This window comes from Pipistrellus hanaki (genome assembly GCF_964339955.1).
Source record: "Pipistrellus hanaki genome assembly, chromosome: 18".
NCBI classification, from domain to species: domain Eukaryota; kingdom Metazoa; phylum Chordata; class Mammalia; order Chiroptera; family Vespertilionidae; genus Pipistrellus; species Pipistrellus hanaki.
In genome coordinates, this window is record NC_140520.1 from 1,375,670 (window position 1) to 1,395,022 (window position 19,353).

Below are 19,353 nucleotides of genomic sequence, written 5' to 3' on the forward strand. Positions count from 1 at the left end.
TTAGAAAGATATGATTTTGTGTATATTTTAAATAATGTAAAGCTCATCTATTAACTGCTATTGAAGCCATTTTTCTTCTCTTAATGGTGAATCTTCTTTTTCTTTTTTTAGGGGAATACTATTTTTTTATATTTTTTCCTTTTTGTTGAATTTATTGGGGTGACTCTAGTTAACAAAATTATACAGGTTTCAGGCACATGATCCTACAGCCCATCACCTGATCACTGTCGCCTGCTCACTGAGCTGTGTGCTCACCGCACCAGTACCTCGTCTTCTCAGGAATGCCCTCTGAGCACTGAGAGACCATCACCGAATAAAAGGAATCATGTCATGGGAAACATGCAGCCTGGGGTCAGCTCCAGAGGCCTCCCTTCTCTACCAAACGTGACCCAGCAATTCCGCTTGGGGCACAGCTACGTCGCTGCAAATGATTTCCGAAGAAACCTCAGGTGAGCCATAGAGAAACCATGCCTCTTACTCCTCCTGGGGCTTCATTCAACTCCGCTGGGCCCGGGCTGGTCCCCTCCAGAGGCCTAACCCAGTGTTTCCCAACCTTCTCTCATGATGAGAATCACCTGGTGGAGTTGTTAAAACACAGATTCCTGAATCCCAACTAAGAGGTGCTAAACTAGAATTTTTGGGAACATATAGGTAAAATTGTATACTTAACTAGTGCTCTAAGACAGATGTTATATACAGAGCACTAAGTTAGGTATGCAATTTTACCTATATGTTCTCAAAAATTCTAGTTTAGCACTTCTTAGTTGGGATTCAGGAATCTGTGTTTTAACAACTCCACCAGGTGATTCTCATCATGAGAGAAGGTTGGGAAACACTGGCCTAACAACCTGCGGCTGCCTGCCGCCCCTGCTCCGCGGGTGTAGGTTGTCCTGCGTGGCTGCAGGTGGAAGTGGGTGCAGGACGCAGGCAGACGCGGCTGCTGACACCCCGCAGGCCGCCCAGGCCTGTGTCAGAGGCACCTGACCTCCTCCTGAAGCTGAGCTGCGAGGCCGACCTGCCGGAGGGTGTGCGCCCGGGCCGGGCTCTGCCGGGCTCTGCCGGGCCAGTGGAGCAGAGTTTGAGCGCAGAGGCTGCAGCACTCTATGCCAACACGCCGATGCCCACTGAAAGCCCTGCATGCTGGGGCTTGGCTCAGCCTCCCCGCGGTGACACGTCACACATGGTCAGGCAGTGTCACCGGGGAATCAGCCTGGCCCCTATCAGCTCATGGAGAGAGGACACGGGAACGGGTGCCCAGTCCGTGGGGTTTCTGCCCAGGTGCCTCCTCCCTGTCGGGGTAACCTCGTTCCCATCGCAGCCACCTGCTCCAGGAGGCCCAGGCTGGGTCTGCGCTGCTCCAGCGCCTCACTGGGCCCGAGGCGGGCGGAGAGGACCAACGGAAAACTGGAACCACGTTCTCTGTCCCTGCGCCCGCGGCGGACGACAGCCGGAGCCGGCCTCGTAGTGACCCCCTCCGGCCCCAGCTCAACCTGAAGGCACCTGGACAGAAACAGAGTCTCCGGAATGCCGGCCACGTGATGGCTCCTCACGCTTTCCTGCGTTAAGCTCCAGCCAGTCGGCTGTATTTGGGGGGATGGGGGAGTCGCATAAAGAGAGGGGTGCACTCCTCTGCTCCCTCCTTTCCTCCTGTGGGGCTCTATCTCCCACATGAACTGCGGACAGGTGTGAGGGGACCCCGAGTGGAAAGACAGAACCCCATGGACAGGAAAGGGCTGCATGCCCCGCACCAGGGATCTCTGACTCCTTCCCACCACAAGCCATCCATTGCCGTCTAGTTGGCAGCCACTTCCGTTCATTCTGTTAACCATGTGCCTCAGAGCCCGCGCACGCGGTGCCGGGTGGGCCCGTGGCCAGGCATGTGGGAGGTATGACCGGCCGGCCACGAGGGAGCGCGCTCCGGGCCAGAGTGCACGGAAACGTCGGGACGAGAGCACGTGGCTCACGCACTCAGAAGACAAATGGGAGGCCGCATCAGCATAAGTTAGTGTTTTTCTTGAAATCCATCACGATGTCAAAAAATCCCAAACCAAAAATTACTCATTTCAAAAAGTGATCAATGGAAATGTCGTGCCAGCACAGGAGGAAAAAAGGAAGAAAAAAAGATTCACTTTCATCTGCGCTGATGGGCTGCTGATAGGTGCTCCCTGCGCACAGACCTGCATCTTTACAGTATGGCACCGGCTGTGGATAGGCAGGTGCCCACTGTCCTCTGTAAACTGTTTGCTGGGAAACCCCCCTCTCCCCGCAGCCATCGTCCCCTGCCTGGAGCCCTCCCACCAGGCAGACACCTGACTTCTCAGCGGCACCACTCCCACCACCATCCATTCATCCCAAGGCTGGTCCTCAGCCTGGGGTGTGTTTCAGACAAGACAACAGTTCCATGCTTTCTCTAAATGTCCTGGCGCCTCTGGTTTGAAAAGAGCACATCATCCCATTTTTCTAAAAGCTCCTCCCCCGAATGACTATTCACGGTGGGGCACCTTTCTGAAGGGCTTCCGCCGTCACCATCCCAGGAGGCCCTTGGTGTCACCGCCAGTTCCCAGAGAAGGAAACAGAACGGCCAGGAGGCTGCGTCATGTGCCCAGAAGGTGACAGAGAGTCTCACCAACTGGACGGGCTGCAGACCCTCCGCTCTCAGTCACGCCTCTGTCCCTCCTCCGCGGGCAGCAGTCACTTTAGCTTCATGTTTATTTCAACGCGTGTAACGCGAGGCTGCTGGCCGGTATAAATAAAGCAGTTAGTTTTGCTTTGGGGTGGACAACCACGCAGACAAGAAGACCTGGAGTCTGTCCTCTCTCTACACCACAGGCTCACACGCTGCCTGGCACACCTGGTTACCAGCTGCGGGCTGACGGGAAGAAAAGAGGCCGCACTCAGAGCCGCTGGTGAGGAGGCTCTAGAGGAGTGGACGACAGTGACGTTCATCGGGAAGAACCACAAAGTACAGGTGCCTCTGTGTCAGCAACGTGTGGTTCCCGGGGAGCGGCGACGCCGGAGAGAAAAGCGGGGTGGAAGGAGCTCGGGAACACAGAGGGCCCGTGCGTCCTGGCACGGCGCTGGCATCTCACAAGTGACACAGGCTGAAAAGGAATCTGACAGCGACACAGAGCCGCTTCGAGCTCCTTTCAATTGTTGGATTTGAATTAAATCCAGACATCTTATCTGAAAAGCTAAGATTTTTCCCCCTTAATTGTGAAGAAGCCACAGATGCTCTGGTACCAAAAATAGAGTTTGCAACTCAGAAATGTCAAGTAACACTACTTCCATTATAACAGAAACTACATCCTTAACGCTTTTGATTCATAAAAACATTTCACATGCATGATTAGATCCTGGGTTTGAGTGAAACCCAGGCTTGTCTGAAATGTGCTGCTTCTGCGCCTTGTGTCCCACTGGCCTGGGAGCACACTGCCTGTAAGGACCGGGAGGACTCCCCTCGGGGGCTCCGCATCTCGGGGAGGACCGGACAAAGGGAGCCAGCGCTGCCCTCAACGGCACCAGAGCCCGAAGGGAGGTCCGGGGACACACAGGCCTCGTGAGGCGCGAGGACAACCCAAGCAGAAGGCCGTCAGGTGAGGACCAAGTCTCCCGCCTCCGCTGCATCTCCAAATTCTCTCAGAAACACCCTCCAGCCCCGCTGGTGTGGCTCAGGGGTGGAGCATTGGCCTATGAACCAGGAGTCCACGCACGGTTCGATTCCCAGTCAGGGCACCTCCCCAGGTTGCAGGTTTGATTCCCCAGTAGGGGGCGTGCAGGAAGCAGCCAATCAACGATTCTCTCTCATCACTGATGTTTCTCTCTCTCTCCCTTCCTCTGTGAAATCAATAAAAACATATATTTGTTTTAAAAATACTACTATAAATAAGTCCCAAATATATTGAGTTATTCATTATTTCATCTTGCCTCTGACCCTAATTCTGATTGGAAGCCATCGATGAAAGCAGAAATCAGGAAATGGATGCGTAATGAGAGAGAGAGAGAGGCATGACGGGTCAGAAGTTCAGGGTCTCGGAGCTGTGTTGGATAAAGCTAGATTTCTTTTATTTCCCCCAGAAAGATGGCGTGATCCTACGTTTGAAAGAATCCTTGAAGCATTATGCGTGCTTCATCGCCATGGAGATGCTCTGCATCTCGAGATGAATAAATTGTCGCCGTCACCTCGCACACAAAGCTCCTCACACTTCAGCTGTCACGGCAGACTCACACGGAAAATAAATTTTAAGCAGCGGCATCGCTGGGTAATGAGTAATAATTTCCCCAAATTAGTGGCATTCAGTGTCGAGGGAGATTTCTTTTATTATTTTATTCGCAGACTATCTTGTAAGAGGCGCGTGCATGCTAACCAGAGCCATTTCCCTCTGCAGACCTGTCTGCAGTAGGGCACAGCCCGAGGCAACAATCCGCCATTGTGCTCCGTGGGGGAGAAGCGGGGTAACAACTTCCAGGTGGCGGGGAAAAGGCCCTTCCTGGCGCTGGACGGGTCCCCGCACCGTCCAGCAGCCGTCCTGGCTCCTGAATGTATCCGGAGGCACCAACCTCCTTCTCAGGGATGGCAGATATTAGTGATAACGAAGGTTATGGTCCCGGCGCGGAAGAGAGGCTGGCTTCATGGAAGACCGATGGGGATTAACAAGGTTGCTGCCTAATTACTAACAGGCCTGCCCGTGGGCCGCACTCCTGCTAGCCACAGCCTGCTCCCGCTGACAGAGGCCAGGGCGGGGGTGGACACAGGCCCTGTGCTTCCGAGGAAGTACGGGAGAGCCTGAAGGCCTAGACACAATGTGTCTATCAATACAGCTCCAATTTCTTTCTTTTTTAATCCTCAGTTTTTTACTGATTTTAGAAAGAGGAAGGAGGGTTGGGAAGAGAGGGAGGGAGGGAGGGAAGAAGGGAAGAAGGACCGAAGGAAGGGAGGGAGGGAGGGAGGGAGAAAGGAAGGAAGAGAAAGATCCATCCATTGATCAACCTGACCGGGGATCAAACCTGCAACCTCCTTTTTGGGGTTCGGGATGGCTCTCAATCAATTGAGCCACCTGGCCAGGCTCAGATTTCTTTTGCCTTACAATCTGTTATAGCAAACTTAATATATTTTATTGGAAAAAGTAAAGAAGGGTGTTGATGAAAATGAAATTCAATCCTCCTATAAATGCAGGATAATTAATAGCTCAAGTATTCTGAGTGACCCTCTATGACATATTGGATGAAGCACTCGATCAACTGTAAATGCATCCACGAATGATGTCTCTCTGTGCACTGCCAGTTCCAAAGTCAGCTGCCGCTAAAACCAGCATTTGAAACAGGCAGGACCTGGTGGTCTTGCAAAGCAAAACCTAACAAGGCGAGGCCATGGCAATGTCCTGTGCCAGTTGAGTGAATCCTGAACACAGCAACAGGTTTAGGAATATGAGATCTTCTGTAAATTAGTCCTTACAACACTTGTAGGCATTATCTTAAAATGTGGTGTCTTCTATTTTCTAAAATAAAATTCCTTGTCTTTTATTTTCAAACTACACAGGAGGGACCCAGAGATCCCAATAGATAGCCTTTAAAAATAAACCGAAAGTGCACTTTTCCAAAACGGAAGGCAAACGGCCACAGACAGAAAGAAAAACGACCAGAACCATACATGAAGCTGGATAAATAAAATCGGGAGTCCTGCTAGTACAAACTGGAAAAAGGTGGAGACGGGTGGAGACTGGACAACGGTGTTGGGAGCCCGGCTCCGATGGCAGGAGAGAGCCAATGGCTCAGCCCTCTTCCCACCTCCACCTTTTTAGGGCTTAACTGCTGCCTGGAGGACATACTCACCTGAGCACCCAACAGTAACCAGCAACCACTCAGCATCGGACTCCCTGCCCGCCCCCCGAACCCCCAAGAAGTCATTCCCCAGCTCCTCCCTGGGAAGAGCAGTGAGGAGCACCATCTCTTTTCCTGAAAGCCCCTCTTAATTAATTAATTCACTGTTATTCTGATCACCCATTATACCAACAAAACGTCAACATTTAAAGCTGCCACTGCTACACCACCGGCTGATTCGGAGATAATCTCCCAGGATTCCCTGGGCGGCAAGGTGCTCACACATTTCAATGGAGATCCCTTAACAAGGATGGAAGAAACTCCAAGCTCCATGTCAATCAACTGGTTTCCATGGTGACCCAAGGCACTGGGGAGCTTGAGTAATCCCATGAAAACTTGCATAACCAGTGAAACTCCATCTTTCCAGAAAAGTGGATGCAAAGGGTGAGTCAATAGGCCCAAAGTTATCTTCACCGGATCCGGGCCAGGGAACTGCCAGCCCTCCTGCGGGCCAGTGAGGCCCGAGCAATCTCTGGGGCTGGTCCCGCCAAAGCCGCAGGGGTGTTAGTTAGATGCCTGGCCAAACAGCGCAGGCTAATGTTTAAGCTGATAGTGTTGTATGGCCCATACGCACCAATGGCGTTATAACTCTCCACATGGCCCTCGGCAGAAGATAAGGTTCCCCACCCAATAAGCCATCGGTGTTCATGGAGGTACAGGTTTTTTTTAAGTTACAAAACCAAATATTCACATAGGCTCCTGATGCATTCATTTCATTGCCAGATGAACTGGGAGCTAGACAAATGGGTATCTGTGGAAAATTATAATTATGGAATAGATACTCCAAAGTCTTTGCCATTGTAGCATAACGCATTCCCAATGGCCTAGGGCTGAAGCAGCGAGGGGGCAAGGCTTAGGTGAGTAGCAGTCCGCTGTAGATCACACCCTGGCAATGGCATTTGTGTTAATCCTCCAGTGTGAACGGTGGCCTAGACCGTGGCTCATTCTTGCTCTCCTAGCCCCGTGGTCGGCAAACTGTTGATGGGGAGCAACATGCAGCTCTTTGGCCCCTTAAGTGTGGCTCTTCCACAAAATGCCACAGTCTGGGCAAGTCTATTTTGAAGAAATGGCGTTAGAAGTTTAAAAAAATTGGCTCTCAAAAGAAATTTCCATCATTGTACTGTTGAGATTTGGCTCTGTAGACTAATGAGTTTGCCGACCACGGTCCTAGCCCACCACAGCCCTTGGTGCACGATGGCTGCCAAAGAACAACGCCCTTTGCGTCAAGGAGTTCAGCGAAGTGGCGTTTTCTAGCCACACGTCCACGTGGGAGGAATTAAAGGGAACAAAATGGGAAGGCAGAGAACCCCTGACCAGGTCAAGTCCTGCAGTCCACTCTGCCTTTTCTTCTTCCTGCTTCCTCCAGCAAGTACAGGATCTGTCCTCTTAGAGATCCAAGGAGCCCGGCAAAGGGCAGGGCTGCCCAGGGACACCACGATGAGAAAGGACTGACGGTCTGTCACCCCCTCTGCCCACTGCCACCACCCGGCCCAGGCCCCGGAGCCTCAGGCCTCGCTCCCCGCCCACACGTGAAGGACCCTGGGAGGGGTGACCAGGAAACGTCTTACGGAGAAAACAGAAGGCACACAGTGGGGAAGGGGTCACGTCTGAAGGACCGCCCTGCTGCCTGCTTGGAGTTCTCATCTGCATGCCCTGTGTTTTGATGCCTGAATAAGCCACCACATCAAATGGGCTCATGTGCGTGGGGGTTTTATCGCCTGCTCACTGCTGACTTTGATCACGCTGTTCCCACCCTTCCAGGCCCTTGGCCTCCTTCTTTCTGAAAGAGACACCTCTGTAAGGCAGGACCATGTTTTTCTCAGTGTTGTTTTTTAATATACCAGAGGCCCAGTGCACAAATTCGTGCACAGGTGGGGTGTGGCCAGCCCTGCACCAATCGGGACTGTTCAGGGCTGGACCTGTTAGGAGAAGACAGTAGGTTGACTGGCCTGCCCAACCCAATTGGGGCCAATTAGGTTCAGGTCAGCGTGGGGAAGGGGCCCTGGGAGGTTGGCTGGCCAGCCCACCCCCAATTGGTGTGTGTGGAGGCATGGTTGGGGGTGGGGCTGGCTGGGGGGTAGGGGCCACAGGCCAGTGTGATGAGGACTGATTGGAGATGGGGCTGGCCGTTGGGAGGGGCTGTGGATGGTGGGCTGGCTGGCCACGCCCCCAAATGGGGCATGATGGGGGCCAGCGGTCTGGGGGAGGGGCCATGAGTGGTTGGCTGGCTGGCCCCGCCTGATTGGAGTGGGGAAGGGCGAATCTGGGGCGGAGCTGGCTTAGAGGAGGGGCTGTGGGCTGACTGGGGTGATGGGAGCTCTTTGAGGATGGGGTTGGCTGGGGGAAGGGCCGCAGGCGGTTGGCCAGCTGGCCTTGCCCATGAGCAGAGTGGGGGGGGCCAATATGGGGTGGGGCTGGGCTGGGGAGGGGCCGCAGGAGGTTGGCCAGCAGGCCCTTCCCCCTATTGGGGCAGAGAGAGTGATCAGAAGAGTGGGTCAGCCAGGGGAAAGAGCTGAAGGGGGCTTGGCCAGTGCCCCACCCCGGATTGGGGTGGGAAAGGCTGGTTAGGGGCAGGCCAGCTGGGGGGAGGGGTTCTGGGGGCTGGTTTGCTGGCCACTGTGGGTGTCATAGCAACCAATTGTTCCGGCATTCTGGTCACTGGCTTTATATATATATTTTCTTGATGAAGAGTAGTGGTTACAAATATAAACAAAAGCATAAAGTACCATGTCATAGACACATAGGTAAAATTTCTAGTCCTAATCATGACTGGATAGCTGTCCTTGGGGAGCACATTTAATTAAGCTCTATGGGCATCAGCTTTTTCACTGGGAAATACATACTGAGGTGCCCTCTAAAGTTCTGAGATTGTACAAATATGAAATTCTGATCTCTAGATTTCTCTAACATTTACCCACGTTATTAGCTTTTCCTGTAGAAGTTAGTGGTATTTTAAGTCTGGTGTCACTTTGAGTTTGGAGAGGGTCAGAGCAGTCAAGGAATCTGGATGGTGAAGTACTGGAGACAGTGGTTGTGAAGTGGGTACTGTGTGGTTTAGGGTGGGGTAGGAGCAAAGCACCATGGATTTATAAAGGACACTAGAGGCCCAGTGCATAAAATTCATGCATGGGGGGGGGGGTCCCTCAGCCCAGCATGCACCCTCTCCAATCCAGGACTGTGGGCTCCCAACTGCTCACGTGCCTGCCTTCCTGATTGCTCCTGATTCTGCCTGCCAGCCTGATCACCCCAACCACTCCCCTGCCAGCCTGTTTGCCCCCAACTTCCCTCCTCTGTGGCCTGGTCACCCCTAACTGCCCTCTCCTGTAGGCCTGGTCCCTCCCAACTGCTCTCCCATACAGTCCTGGGTCCTCCACAACTGCCCTTCCCTGCAGGCCCAGTCGCCCCCAACTTTCCTCCTCTGCTGGCCTGGTCATCCCTAATTGCCCTCCCCTGTAGGCTTGATTGCCTCCAACTACCCTCCCTTGCAAGCCTGGTCCCTTCCATCTGCCCTCCCCTGCTGGCCTGATCACCCACCACTGCCCTCCCTTGCAGGCCTGGTCCCATCCAACTGCCTTCCCCTGCTGGTCATCTTGTGGTAGCCATCTTGTGTCCACATGGGGGCAGCCATCTTGTATGTTGGAGTGATGGTGAATCTGCATATTACTCTTTTATTAGATAGGATAGAGGCCTGGTGCATGGGTGAGGGCCAGCTGGTTTGCCCTGAAGGGTGTCCTGGATCAAGGTGGGGGTTCCCTTTGGGTGTGGGGTGGCCTGGGCGAGTGGCCTGTGGTGGTTTGCAGACCGGCCACACTCCCCTTCCCCCCTCCTCCTCACTCCCCCCTCCTCCCCCTCCACTTCTCCCATCTCCCCCTCCTCCCCAGTGACCCAAGTGGAGGCCTGGGCCAGCCAGGGTGTACGGAAAGCTTGGCTTCCTCCATCACCGGGAAAACCCAAGCCTCCCTCCTGCTCTCTCTGTGGCCACAGCCATCTTGGTTGGGTTAATTTGAATACTCACTCCTGATTCGCTGGTGGGCGTGGCTTGTAGGTGTAGCAGAGTGATGGTTAATTTGTAAATTACTCTTTTATTAGATAGGATAGGTTTTTATTGATTTCAGAGAGAGTGAGAGGGAGAGAAATATCAGTGAGAGAGAACCATTGATCAGCTGCCTCCTGCTCACGCCCCTCCTGGGGACTGAGCCCCCATGTGCCCAGACCTGGAAGTGAACCAGTGACCTCTGGGTGCATGGGATGTTGCTTGAGCCATGGTTTTAGGTAAGGCAGCAGGGGCAAACACGCAGCCACCCCTCCCCCCCTCCCCTCCCCCCAGTTTCCCTTAACTCTAATCTGCTGGCCCTGGATTACACCTGACCCTCCTCAGCCAGGACAGCCCCTCCGCCCTCCCTGGAGGACCCTGCACCCTTTCACTGCCCTGGGTTGCTGGAGACTGGAGTGAGGGAGTCGTTGGCGTGGGCTGGTCTCCCAGGTATCCATATACCGGGGGCAAGGCTCCCCAGTGCGCACCCCCACTCTGCTGTTCTACTGCGGTGGGCTGCTTCTTCTGGCGGCTCTGACTGGTTTGGGGACTAGATCAGAACCAGTGCTTTAGTGGCGATTATTTCTCGGCATTCTCAATGACATTTAGAAGGGATATGGAGTTGTCCTTTCCTGAAAAAAAATACCTACACAATTATTAAAAAACAAACAAAAACTCATTATGTTTTGGTACAAAATGGACTAACCTTTGGCTTCTCTAAGCAAGCACATTAGCTTCCAATAGTTTTTCTAGGCTTCTAAGCACACCTGCACACACTGCATTTGCTGATGAATAATTGTTTTCATCCGGGAAGGTGGGGGGGGGGGGGGGGAGTTGGAGAGAATGCATTCTGCGCCCAGAAAAGGAACCCGTGCACTTTGGGGGCTCTTGCTCAAATAACACATTCTGGGTACGAGCTTCTAATAATGTTATTTCTTTGAGAACTTCAGCTGGGGCTGTGTCTGTCCCCTGCCTCTATCATAATAATTAAAGTGACAGCCTGGGTCCCCACCTCCCAGGTGCTGGGAATTGATATTATGAGTGCTTATGAGGGTCCCCTGGAGGCGCTGCTCACTGGGCCGCTCTGAAGGAAAACCTCTCCATCAATAATGACGGCCCGAGGGCCACCTCTCAGGGGACCCGGCAAAATTACACGTCAACCCGGCCTGATTTATGCAGATGGCGCCGCCTCGCCACTGTTTTATTACCCACCACTCTCTGCAGGGCCTCCCTGCCCCCTGCGCCCCCAGGTCTCTCCCAGAGCTTCACCCTCTGGTGTTCCCTCCTGCAGGAAGCAGTTAAAACTAAACCCCAAGGAGAGAGAGAGAGGTGACAGCCAGGTAAGGGCTGGCCACACTCACACAATAACAAACAGCCAGTCCTGGCCCGAGCGGCTCAGTTGACTGAGTGTCGTCCTTGCACTGAGAAGGTGCCCGCTGCTCCACTGGTTCTGTTCCTGCTCAGGGTACGAGCCCAGCATTCGGGTTCGATCAGGGAATGTCTGGAAGGCAACTGGTGGGTGTTTCTCTTTCACATCGATGTTTCTCTCTGTGTCTCATCTCTGTCTTCCTCTCTCTAAGCATGTCCTCGAGTGAGGACTTCACAAATAAACAAATAAAATAATAGAGTTAGGATTTGAACCCAGGCCTGTTTTAATGCAATGCTTTTTGTAACCCATGGAATAAGACCTGACGCCATGCAATACAAAATAAATAACTTTCTACCAAAGTTCCAAGTTGCTAACATCAACGGATGTCTGTTCGGGCTAAGAGGAAAGCTATAGGCTGACGTGAGTTCAGAGGTTTGTACCTGCCGATGTAACATTTTAATTACGGAAGCCGTAAGCATTCTACCCCACAGGGCAGGCATAATCCTGTTAAGAGCTATCGCCTCGGTGACTGGCTCCGGGTGTCAGTGAACACCCACTCTGATGTCTGAGGCCAAGAACACCTCCTGCCTGGACACACAGGATTAAGAGCAAATGAAGATCAGGAGGTAAACAAGTCACATTTGAAAATTAAAACCCCGATGATAGATAAATGTTTAATCTTAGGATGCCGGATTAAAGGCTTTTGAATTAAAGCAAAGCATACAGACCGGAGGACTTTCCTCGCGTGGTAAGGAGTAAAGGGTTGGGGCCCGTACTGGTCGCTGTGTCCATGTGGCTGAGAGGCGGGAAAATAAAATCTTACTCTTCTATCTCCTCTTCAGCCCATAATCCTGGCCCAGATCTGCTCTCTAATTCTCTTTCATTATTATGCTAATACTTACATTTTTTCGGTCTCATTGTCTTTCATTTTAGGGCACCTCATTTTTAATGTAAGGTTGTGCTCATTCTGACGGTTCTCCCCAGAGACCAGCCATGTTTACCTTTCTGAGCATATTTTTTTCCAGTTCTGGGGTAGTTTGCCAGCTTACATCCAGATTTGGAAAAAATGCTGCTTTCAAACAGTGAAGACAGGATTGCTAAAGGTCGTGCCATTGCCTCAGGATTTTCAATCTAGATCTTCTTGGAATTTTTAGGAATTCCTGACTGTAAATGCTCAGCTTTCCAAAACTGGCCTTTTCTTCCCAGATGTAAGAAAGGAGGCTCCTGACTCCCAGCCCATGTTTACAATCAGGCCGTCAGTCCACACAACCTGCTGTGATGCAGATGAAGCAGATCCAAGCTGAACACCTTCCTCATGATAGATTCATCTCTAGTCATTAATCTCACGGCTTCTCATCAAACTGCTACTAAACCCAGCCATCTGAATTCATATAGAGGAGGTAGAATTTTTTAACTGGATTGAAATATATATATATCTGACCATGCTCAACTATAGAAATGTGAAGTCCCTCAAAGTAACAACGATACCCCGGGATGAAATAGCTCTCCAGATCCACCAGCAGATGCATTCCTACTGCCAGCTGAACTCCGTAGAAAGGAGATGGGCTGTAAGTGTGATCTGGGGGCAGCTTAAAGAAGGCAGGGCAGCTGAAACTCACAAAACAGGTTTGAAGTTTTAAAATTAAAAGTAAAGAAGTAAAAGCCTTCACAATTCAAGATAGCATTTCCATAGCTCGCTGTTACTTGTCCCTGGAATAAACACTTTACAGAGAAGGTAAACCAAGAACCTCGGCTCTTGTCAAGTTCAATCCAGGACCCACGTGCCTCCCTCAGGGCAAAGGCAGCCGTGACAAAGGGTGTTCTGAAACCACCTTTTCCATCTCTGCCCTCTGTAACTCATGGTCTTTCCTTTTGTCAAAATGCTCCTTAAAATGGACGTTTCTCCAGGTTGTTCCCATTACATACAGTCCCATTTTCCAAATATATCATTTTATCTCATTTCCTTAATAAACACAGAACATTCTCGATTACCTTCTCCAGTGATTAGAATCCATAGTCTAGCCATTCGGGCTGCTTTTATTTGCCTGGACACGCGCTGTGATTCTGTGGACAATGGGCTGGCATCCCTCTCATTCAGGGACCTTTGAAGTGAGCTGACAACCCCTCACTACACATTTCCATGATTCAAGGGCTGGACCTTGACTTTGATTGTGTGGAGCAGCAGAAGGGGAGGTAGCAATTTAGTTCGGTTGAAAATGTTTACCAAAATGTAAAAGCATGCACTTTCACTTATTGTTTATATTTTTATTGACTTTAGAGAGAAAGAAAGAAACATCTCTTTGTTGTTATGTGCCCTGACGTAGATCACGCCTGAAAACCTTGACTGATGGACAATGCTCCAATCACTGAGCCACCGGCCCGGGCTGGCTGCAGTCAGCAGCCCCTCGGTTATCCCTGTCAGAAAGGCAACCCTTTCCAAGGTGCAGATATCACACTCACTACCAACTCAGTGCCCTCAAGGCACTGCTGAGGGCAGGGGGAGGGAGGCAGGCAGGACAGCGGCATGCCTGAGGACCCTGCCCCTCCCAGGAGGCTCTGTGTGCAAAGCCATCCTGACACGCTCAGCTGAATTCAAAGAGTGAGTCACAAAGTCACTAACTTCCAGAAAAAAAAAACAAAAAACTAGCCACTGTTGGTGAACTTCCAACTTTATGTGTTTGATTGGCATTGACTTTCCTGATAGGTTGCTATACTTTTACTTTCTAACGGGTCCGTCCTTTTTTCCTGAGGAGGTGCACTTTTGTTGGCTAATCACCTCTGTTTTTTCCTGACTCAACAGGTTATGCAACTTGAGAAACTTGCCTCAGGGCTAAGGAGGGGCGGAATGAGACTGAAACCCCGGGCAGCAAGCTCTAGATCCGGGATCGGAACCACACTAAGGTGACTGCGACAAAATGTGGCTGCTCTGCACCTTCGCCCATGACTGCAATGACAACAGCCCCCACAGGGTGCGAGCCAGGTCCCCGGCCTGGTCTCTGTGACCTTCTGATGCACCCCGCTGGCCCCTCTTCCTGCTCAGGGACATTCCAGCTGGGGTTTGGCATGCTTCTGGCTGTTTCTCAAGCTCCCAACCTTTCAACCCCCATAGGACACTGGACGGAGGCTCAAGATCACGGAGGGGTTACAGAGCAACGTTTCCCACCTCCGTGACTTTCCCTCGGAGACAAGGATGTGTCTTGACTGCGTGGATGAGCCCTGAGGGTCGGGAAGTAGCTTTTGGGGAAATTAAATCACTGTTACCACAGGTTGTCACCAACACCTTCTGTTCGTTTTACATTTATCAAGGGAACTTGCTTTCCGTTTCATAGCGATAATTTTTTTTTATCACTCTTGTCTCCGAGTGTTGGAGACTAAGGCGGTGGTCAGTCAGATGGAACTCTAGACAACGGGCTTACTAATAAATCCATGCAAGAAGCATATGCACTGGAATTGGATCGAACACCGAGTCCTCCTAATTCATTCGGAATCTTCAAACTGAAGTGAACTTGTGTGGTGGAGTCACAGGACAACTGGGACACCTAAGCCTGACCACGCTCCCCTTGGCTGACGGTGTCTGTCTTCCTCACTGTCTCTGGAGACCGATTTCAGGGTCTCTCAGGTCCTCTTGCTCCTGCCTCACGGCCTGACTGTGAGGGAGAAGTGAGGTCGGTGTGTGAGCAGAGAGGTTCCTGGTTCAAGGTGTTGCATTCCTGAACGACATAAATGCTGAAAAGCCACTGTGCTAGGTCATAGGAATGGCAGGCAGACCAGCTGCACAGACTGAAAGTCAGGAGGGGGCCAGGGTGAGGGCTCTGACTTCTCACAGGGTCTCTGCTGAAACAATATAGGACACGAAGCCAGGCACCTGAGTGTCACCGGCATCTTTTACCTTGGTGTGGCTACGAACTGATTTCAAGCCCAAGAGAGACTGAGGAAGAGATCGGTTATGCAGGTAACGTGCCATTTTGAAATTCAAAAGCCAAAGCCAGCTGCCTCTGGCACTCTCATTTCTGAGTCAGCACTGGACTCTGAGGGGACTCTCTACTGTTGACTGGGGGGGGGGGGGGGGGGGGGCAGAGGGTCAAAGTAACAAGGACAAAAAGCACTAGAATGTCCATCCGGCCCCTTTTACCCTTTGCACACAAACAGGGACTGGTCCAATTATTCTATTGATCCATATGAAAAAGTACATTGTCTACAGGAGACATTGCCAGGAAATCCACTGAAGAAGCCCACAAGGAGGACTGTGGTGCTTGTTACTAAAAATGGGCTTTCACACCAACGTGTGGAGTCCACCCTCCAGACAGAGTGACAAGTTCTCTCCGCCAACAGCAGAGACGAAACGTGGCAAAGGCAGCGACTCTGCAAACAGGTGGTTTTAAACTTTACTTATGCCACTGACAGCGGACGAAAGGACATTTTTGTCATTTCTAAAGAACACACACACACACGTGTGCAAACACAGATCTCATCAGACTCACAGGAAGAAAAGTCTCCAAGAAAACCGCCAGGCACTCAACAGCAGTGTCTGAGGCAGAAACGTGCCCCAGTGAGTGTGCACACCTGGAGCCCTGTTCACAATTCAGTCTCTCTCTCTCTCTCTTCTCTCTCTCTCTCTCTCTCTCTCTCTCACACACACACACACACACACACACACACACACACACACTCGGAGGTCCCGGGAGAGCTCACGGGAAATGACCATTTCAGGTGGGACTTTATATTCAGAAAGATAGATGACATTTTTACAGAAAACAGCGCAAGGGGAAAGCAAGAGCTGTTCAGAGGGGAGCAGACGCGCTCCTGGCATTTCTCCGTTCTCAGAGAATGGTAAGCTCTGGCCGGGGAGCTGCCCAGCCGCCCAGCTGTCCTCCTGCAGCGCAGCCCGCCGGCGGGCAGCACACAGGTGTCCCGAGTGCCGGTGGGGCAGGAGGGCGGGGGAGCCTGCTGGGAGCCTGCAGAGCCCGCCAGTCTGCAACTCTGTGCCCCGCAGGCCCGCCACCCGGGTCAGGACCGGCTTCCTGACCTTCCCCGCACCGTCCCGCTCCAAGGGCACCCGCTCCGCTCCCGGGACTCCTCGGCCAGCACGCAGACCTCCGTCCCGCGGAGGCCAGGCTCCCGCGGCTCCGGCCTCCTCCCGGGCGCAGGGGTGGGTGGTCCAGGGCCTTCCCGGTGCCCACCCGCGGGCACCCCAGGGACCCTCCCCGCCCCTGGAGCCAGCGCGCAGCCCGTACCTCGATGTCCGGCGCGTCCTTGCTGAGCACGGGGGCCATGGCGGCGCCTGCAGCGGGGACCCGGGAGACAGACCCTCCAAGCCGGGCTCGGGCTCCGGAGCGGCTGCGAGTGCGGCGAAGGCGAAGGAGGAAGCCCGGGGCAGCGGCGGGGGCGGGGCCGGCCTGACGCCTCGGGCGGGGGCGGGCTACAGGAAGACACGCCCAGGGGCGGGCTAACACGAAAGGACACGCTCCCTATTGGCTGCGGGGTGGTACGCCTAGGGGCGGGGCCAATGTGAGAGGACACGCCCCTGGGCGGGACTCCGCGCTCCGCCGGGAGACTCACGTGCAGGGCCGGGCGCTGGGCCCTGGGGTCCACCCTCCCGCCCCCCCACCCCCCAGCCCGGCCGCTTGTTTTCCTTCCGCGGGCGGAATGGAGGGCGGGACAGCGCTGGCTCAGGGACTGCCCTTTGCAGTTCAAGGCTGAGCTAGGTGGGCGGCACCAGATGTGACCCACCCACAGGATTAAAGGTGAAAGCTGAGGGCGCCCAGGGTGACAGCCCGGCTCCTTTTCTTTCCTCCCCCACCACCTCCACCAGTTGCACTTCAGGGCGGAGGCGGTAAGGTTCCTCCCCCCATCCCGCCAAGAGGCGGCCGGGCTCTGGGTCCTGGAGCAGGGCGAGTGCATATCTGAGCTTCAGGGTGAGTGTGGGGGACACTCCCTTGGCAAAGGCGGCCGGAGCCCTGGGAGCAGCAACTCCGAGGCCAGGAGGGCAGGTAGTGGGAAGGGCTGCAGGTGCCAGGAACTCTAGGCTGTATTTTTGCAGAACAATCCATTCCGGTGACTTTTCAAAAAATTCTTCTATAACGTTAAGCTCTTTTGAAGAGTTGCTCTTTAACTTTGGTTCTAGAGCTCGCTTGGGGCAGGAAAGTGGTTTCACTTGGAGGCGGCCTCAATCCAGAAAAGATTCACCTGTACATGAGGAGAGCCGTTCTCCAGACTTCTCTCTTCCCGCCCCACTCAGACCAGTGCCACGTGAGCTGTGGATCACCTGGCCCGCTCCCTCCCAGGCTCACCCAGGCCTGGCCTCTGCTGCCCTGACTGGTTCTGTTCCAAGCACAAGGCAATCTGTCTTCCCTCCTCCCAGCACTCATCTTGCTGGGCACCTGTCCTCCTCCTGGAGCACTCTCCACATCTACTCACCCCTGAATTCTCAGAGAAGCCTTCCCTGACCCATCCCCCCACCCACAAAACGAGGCTCACCTGGCCCTGTCCATGTGCAATCCAGCCTGTCAGACTGCATGGGCATGGTTAGCTGAGGGAGCCGTGTTTACCACCTGGCTCCCGTTTACAATGTGAGCTCCAGGAAGCGGGGCCCATGTCTGCCTTGGCTGTCTCCTGGCTGTTAAGTTCCTCGTCCAGGATTGAAACATGCGAGACCAAGAACACCTGGTGGTTGCATGAACACAGTAGATCCTCAAGCCCCTCTAGGAGTTTCATTTTAGAAACTCCAGTTGCTCTTTACCAGGTAAACCAAGTAAATCACAAACACTACCGATGACTTCCTAGTTAACCACACCATGCCTCCGAAGTCATCTATATCCTCTTGGAGATCTATCTATCTACCCAGAATAAAAGGATATACACTCTATGTATATGCACATATATAATGCATACATATAACATAATACATAATCATAACATATGTATGATTTCTTCTCCAATCTAACCAGAAAGCTTCAATGTCAATTTCCTAACCTCCAGAGATAACGACCCGTCCCTTTTTCTAATACAGACCTTACGTGAGCAATCCCTACTTCAGTGGTGTTATGGATGCAGGTGTCCAAGGTCCCCAAGAGTCAGACATTGCTTGCCCATATGTGGCTTCTGTGATTCCTCTTCTTCTGAACTCACAGAGGATAAGCCCAGCATATGCAGCCTTTAACAAAGAAAGAGCTTCTTCTGTGACACTCAATAATCCAATATAAAATTCAAATGCTATCCTCCCATCCCCTCCACCCCCCCACCTCACCAAACAGATGCCTCCTGTTCTGCGATGCTTAATTAAGGCATCTACTCGCATTGCTCACATGCCACGCCTATCCCTGTGATCAGTGACTGGATCTAATAACATGTGACATCCACTGAAATTCCGCATTAAACACAGTTGCACCTGTAAATGGTCCAACCTGTTTAAAGCTCACTGCACATGCGTTCCGCCCACACTTCCTAAAAGTTGTAAATTGTGCTGGCATTTTCCAAGCTGTCCCTCCATCTGGAGGCTCAGTCACATGTCAGGTGTTCCGCACTCATTGTTCGGCCGGCCCTGGAGGGACAGCTCATCTGATAGATGCATCTGAACAAATCGCCTACGTGCATCTCTGCCGAGAAGCTACATTACACAGGTGATTGTTATTCACTCTGATTCTCGCCACAGACAGAAGGAAGCCTTGGGATTCGCCCTTCATTTCTGAAAAATTATTCAGAAGCACAAATTTAGAAACAATATAAATTCAGATTTCCATGTGTTTTTTTATTGTTCCCCCCCTATAGTCCAGCATTAAGTAATTTTTTTCCAGACATTCTTTGGAAGGTGATTTTATCCCAAAATGTCATAAGTCTGGGTTGGTCATATGAACTATGTTTTCAAATGCTTTCCTAAGGCCAGCTTTACTCCTGTCCAAACAGATCAAGAAAATAAAAACTAAAAAGCAGTTGGGTCCAAATATTTCTAGCATTTCTATTCAAAAAAGTCATTATGTATGGATGAACCTGGTATAATTCACTCAACTACATATACCGTGTGCCCTATATAAGCACTCCCCCACAGGCACATATGTGGGTGCTGCATATATGTCTA

The 19,353-nt window shown here is 52.3% G+C and overlaps 1 protein-coding gene across 3 annotated transcripts in view; it reads right to left on the bottom strand.

The window, feature by feature from the left end:
* The window catches only part of DPYD (dihydropyrimidine dehydrogenase), a 304,605-nt gene extending 287,941 nt beyond the window's left edge, over positions 1-16,664 (bottom strand). For all 3 annotated transcript variants that reach the window (XM_084865337.1, XM_084865336.1, XM_084865338.1), the window contains exon 1: positions 16,514-16,664. In XM_084865337.1, coding sequence (XP_084721463.1) covers positions 16,514-16,552 — 39 coding nt within the window. In that variant the 5' untranslated portion in view covers positions 16,553-16,664. The remainder of the gene's footprint in view (positions 1-16,513) is intronic.
* Between the last annotated feature and the right edge of the window lie 2,689 nt (positions 16,665-19,353).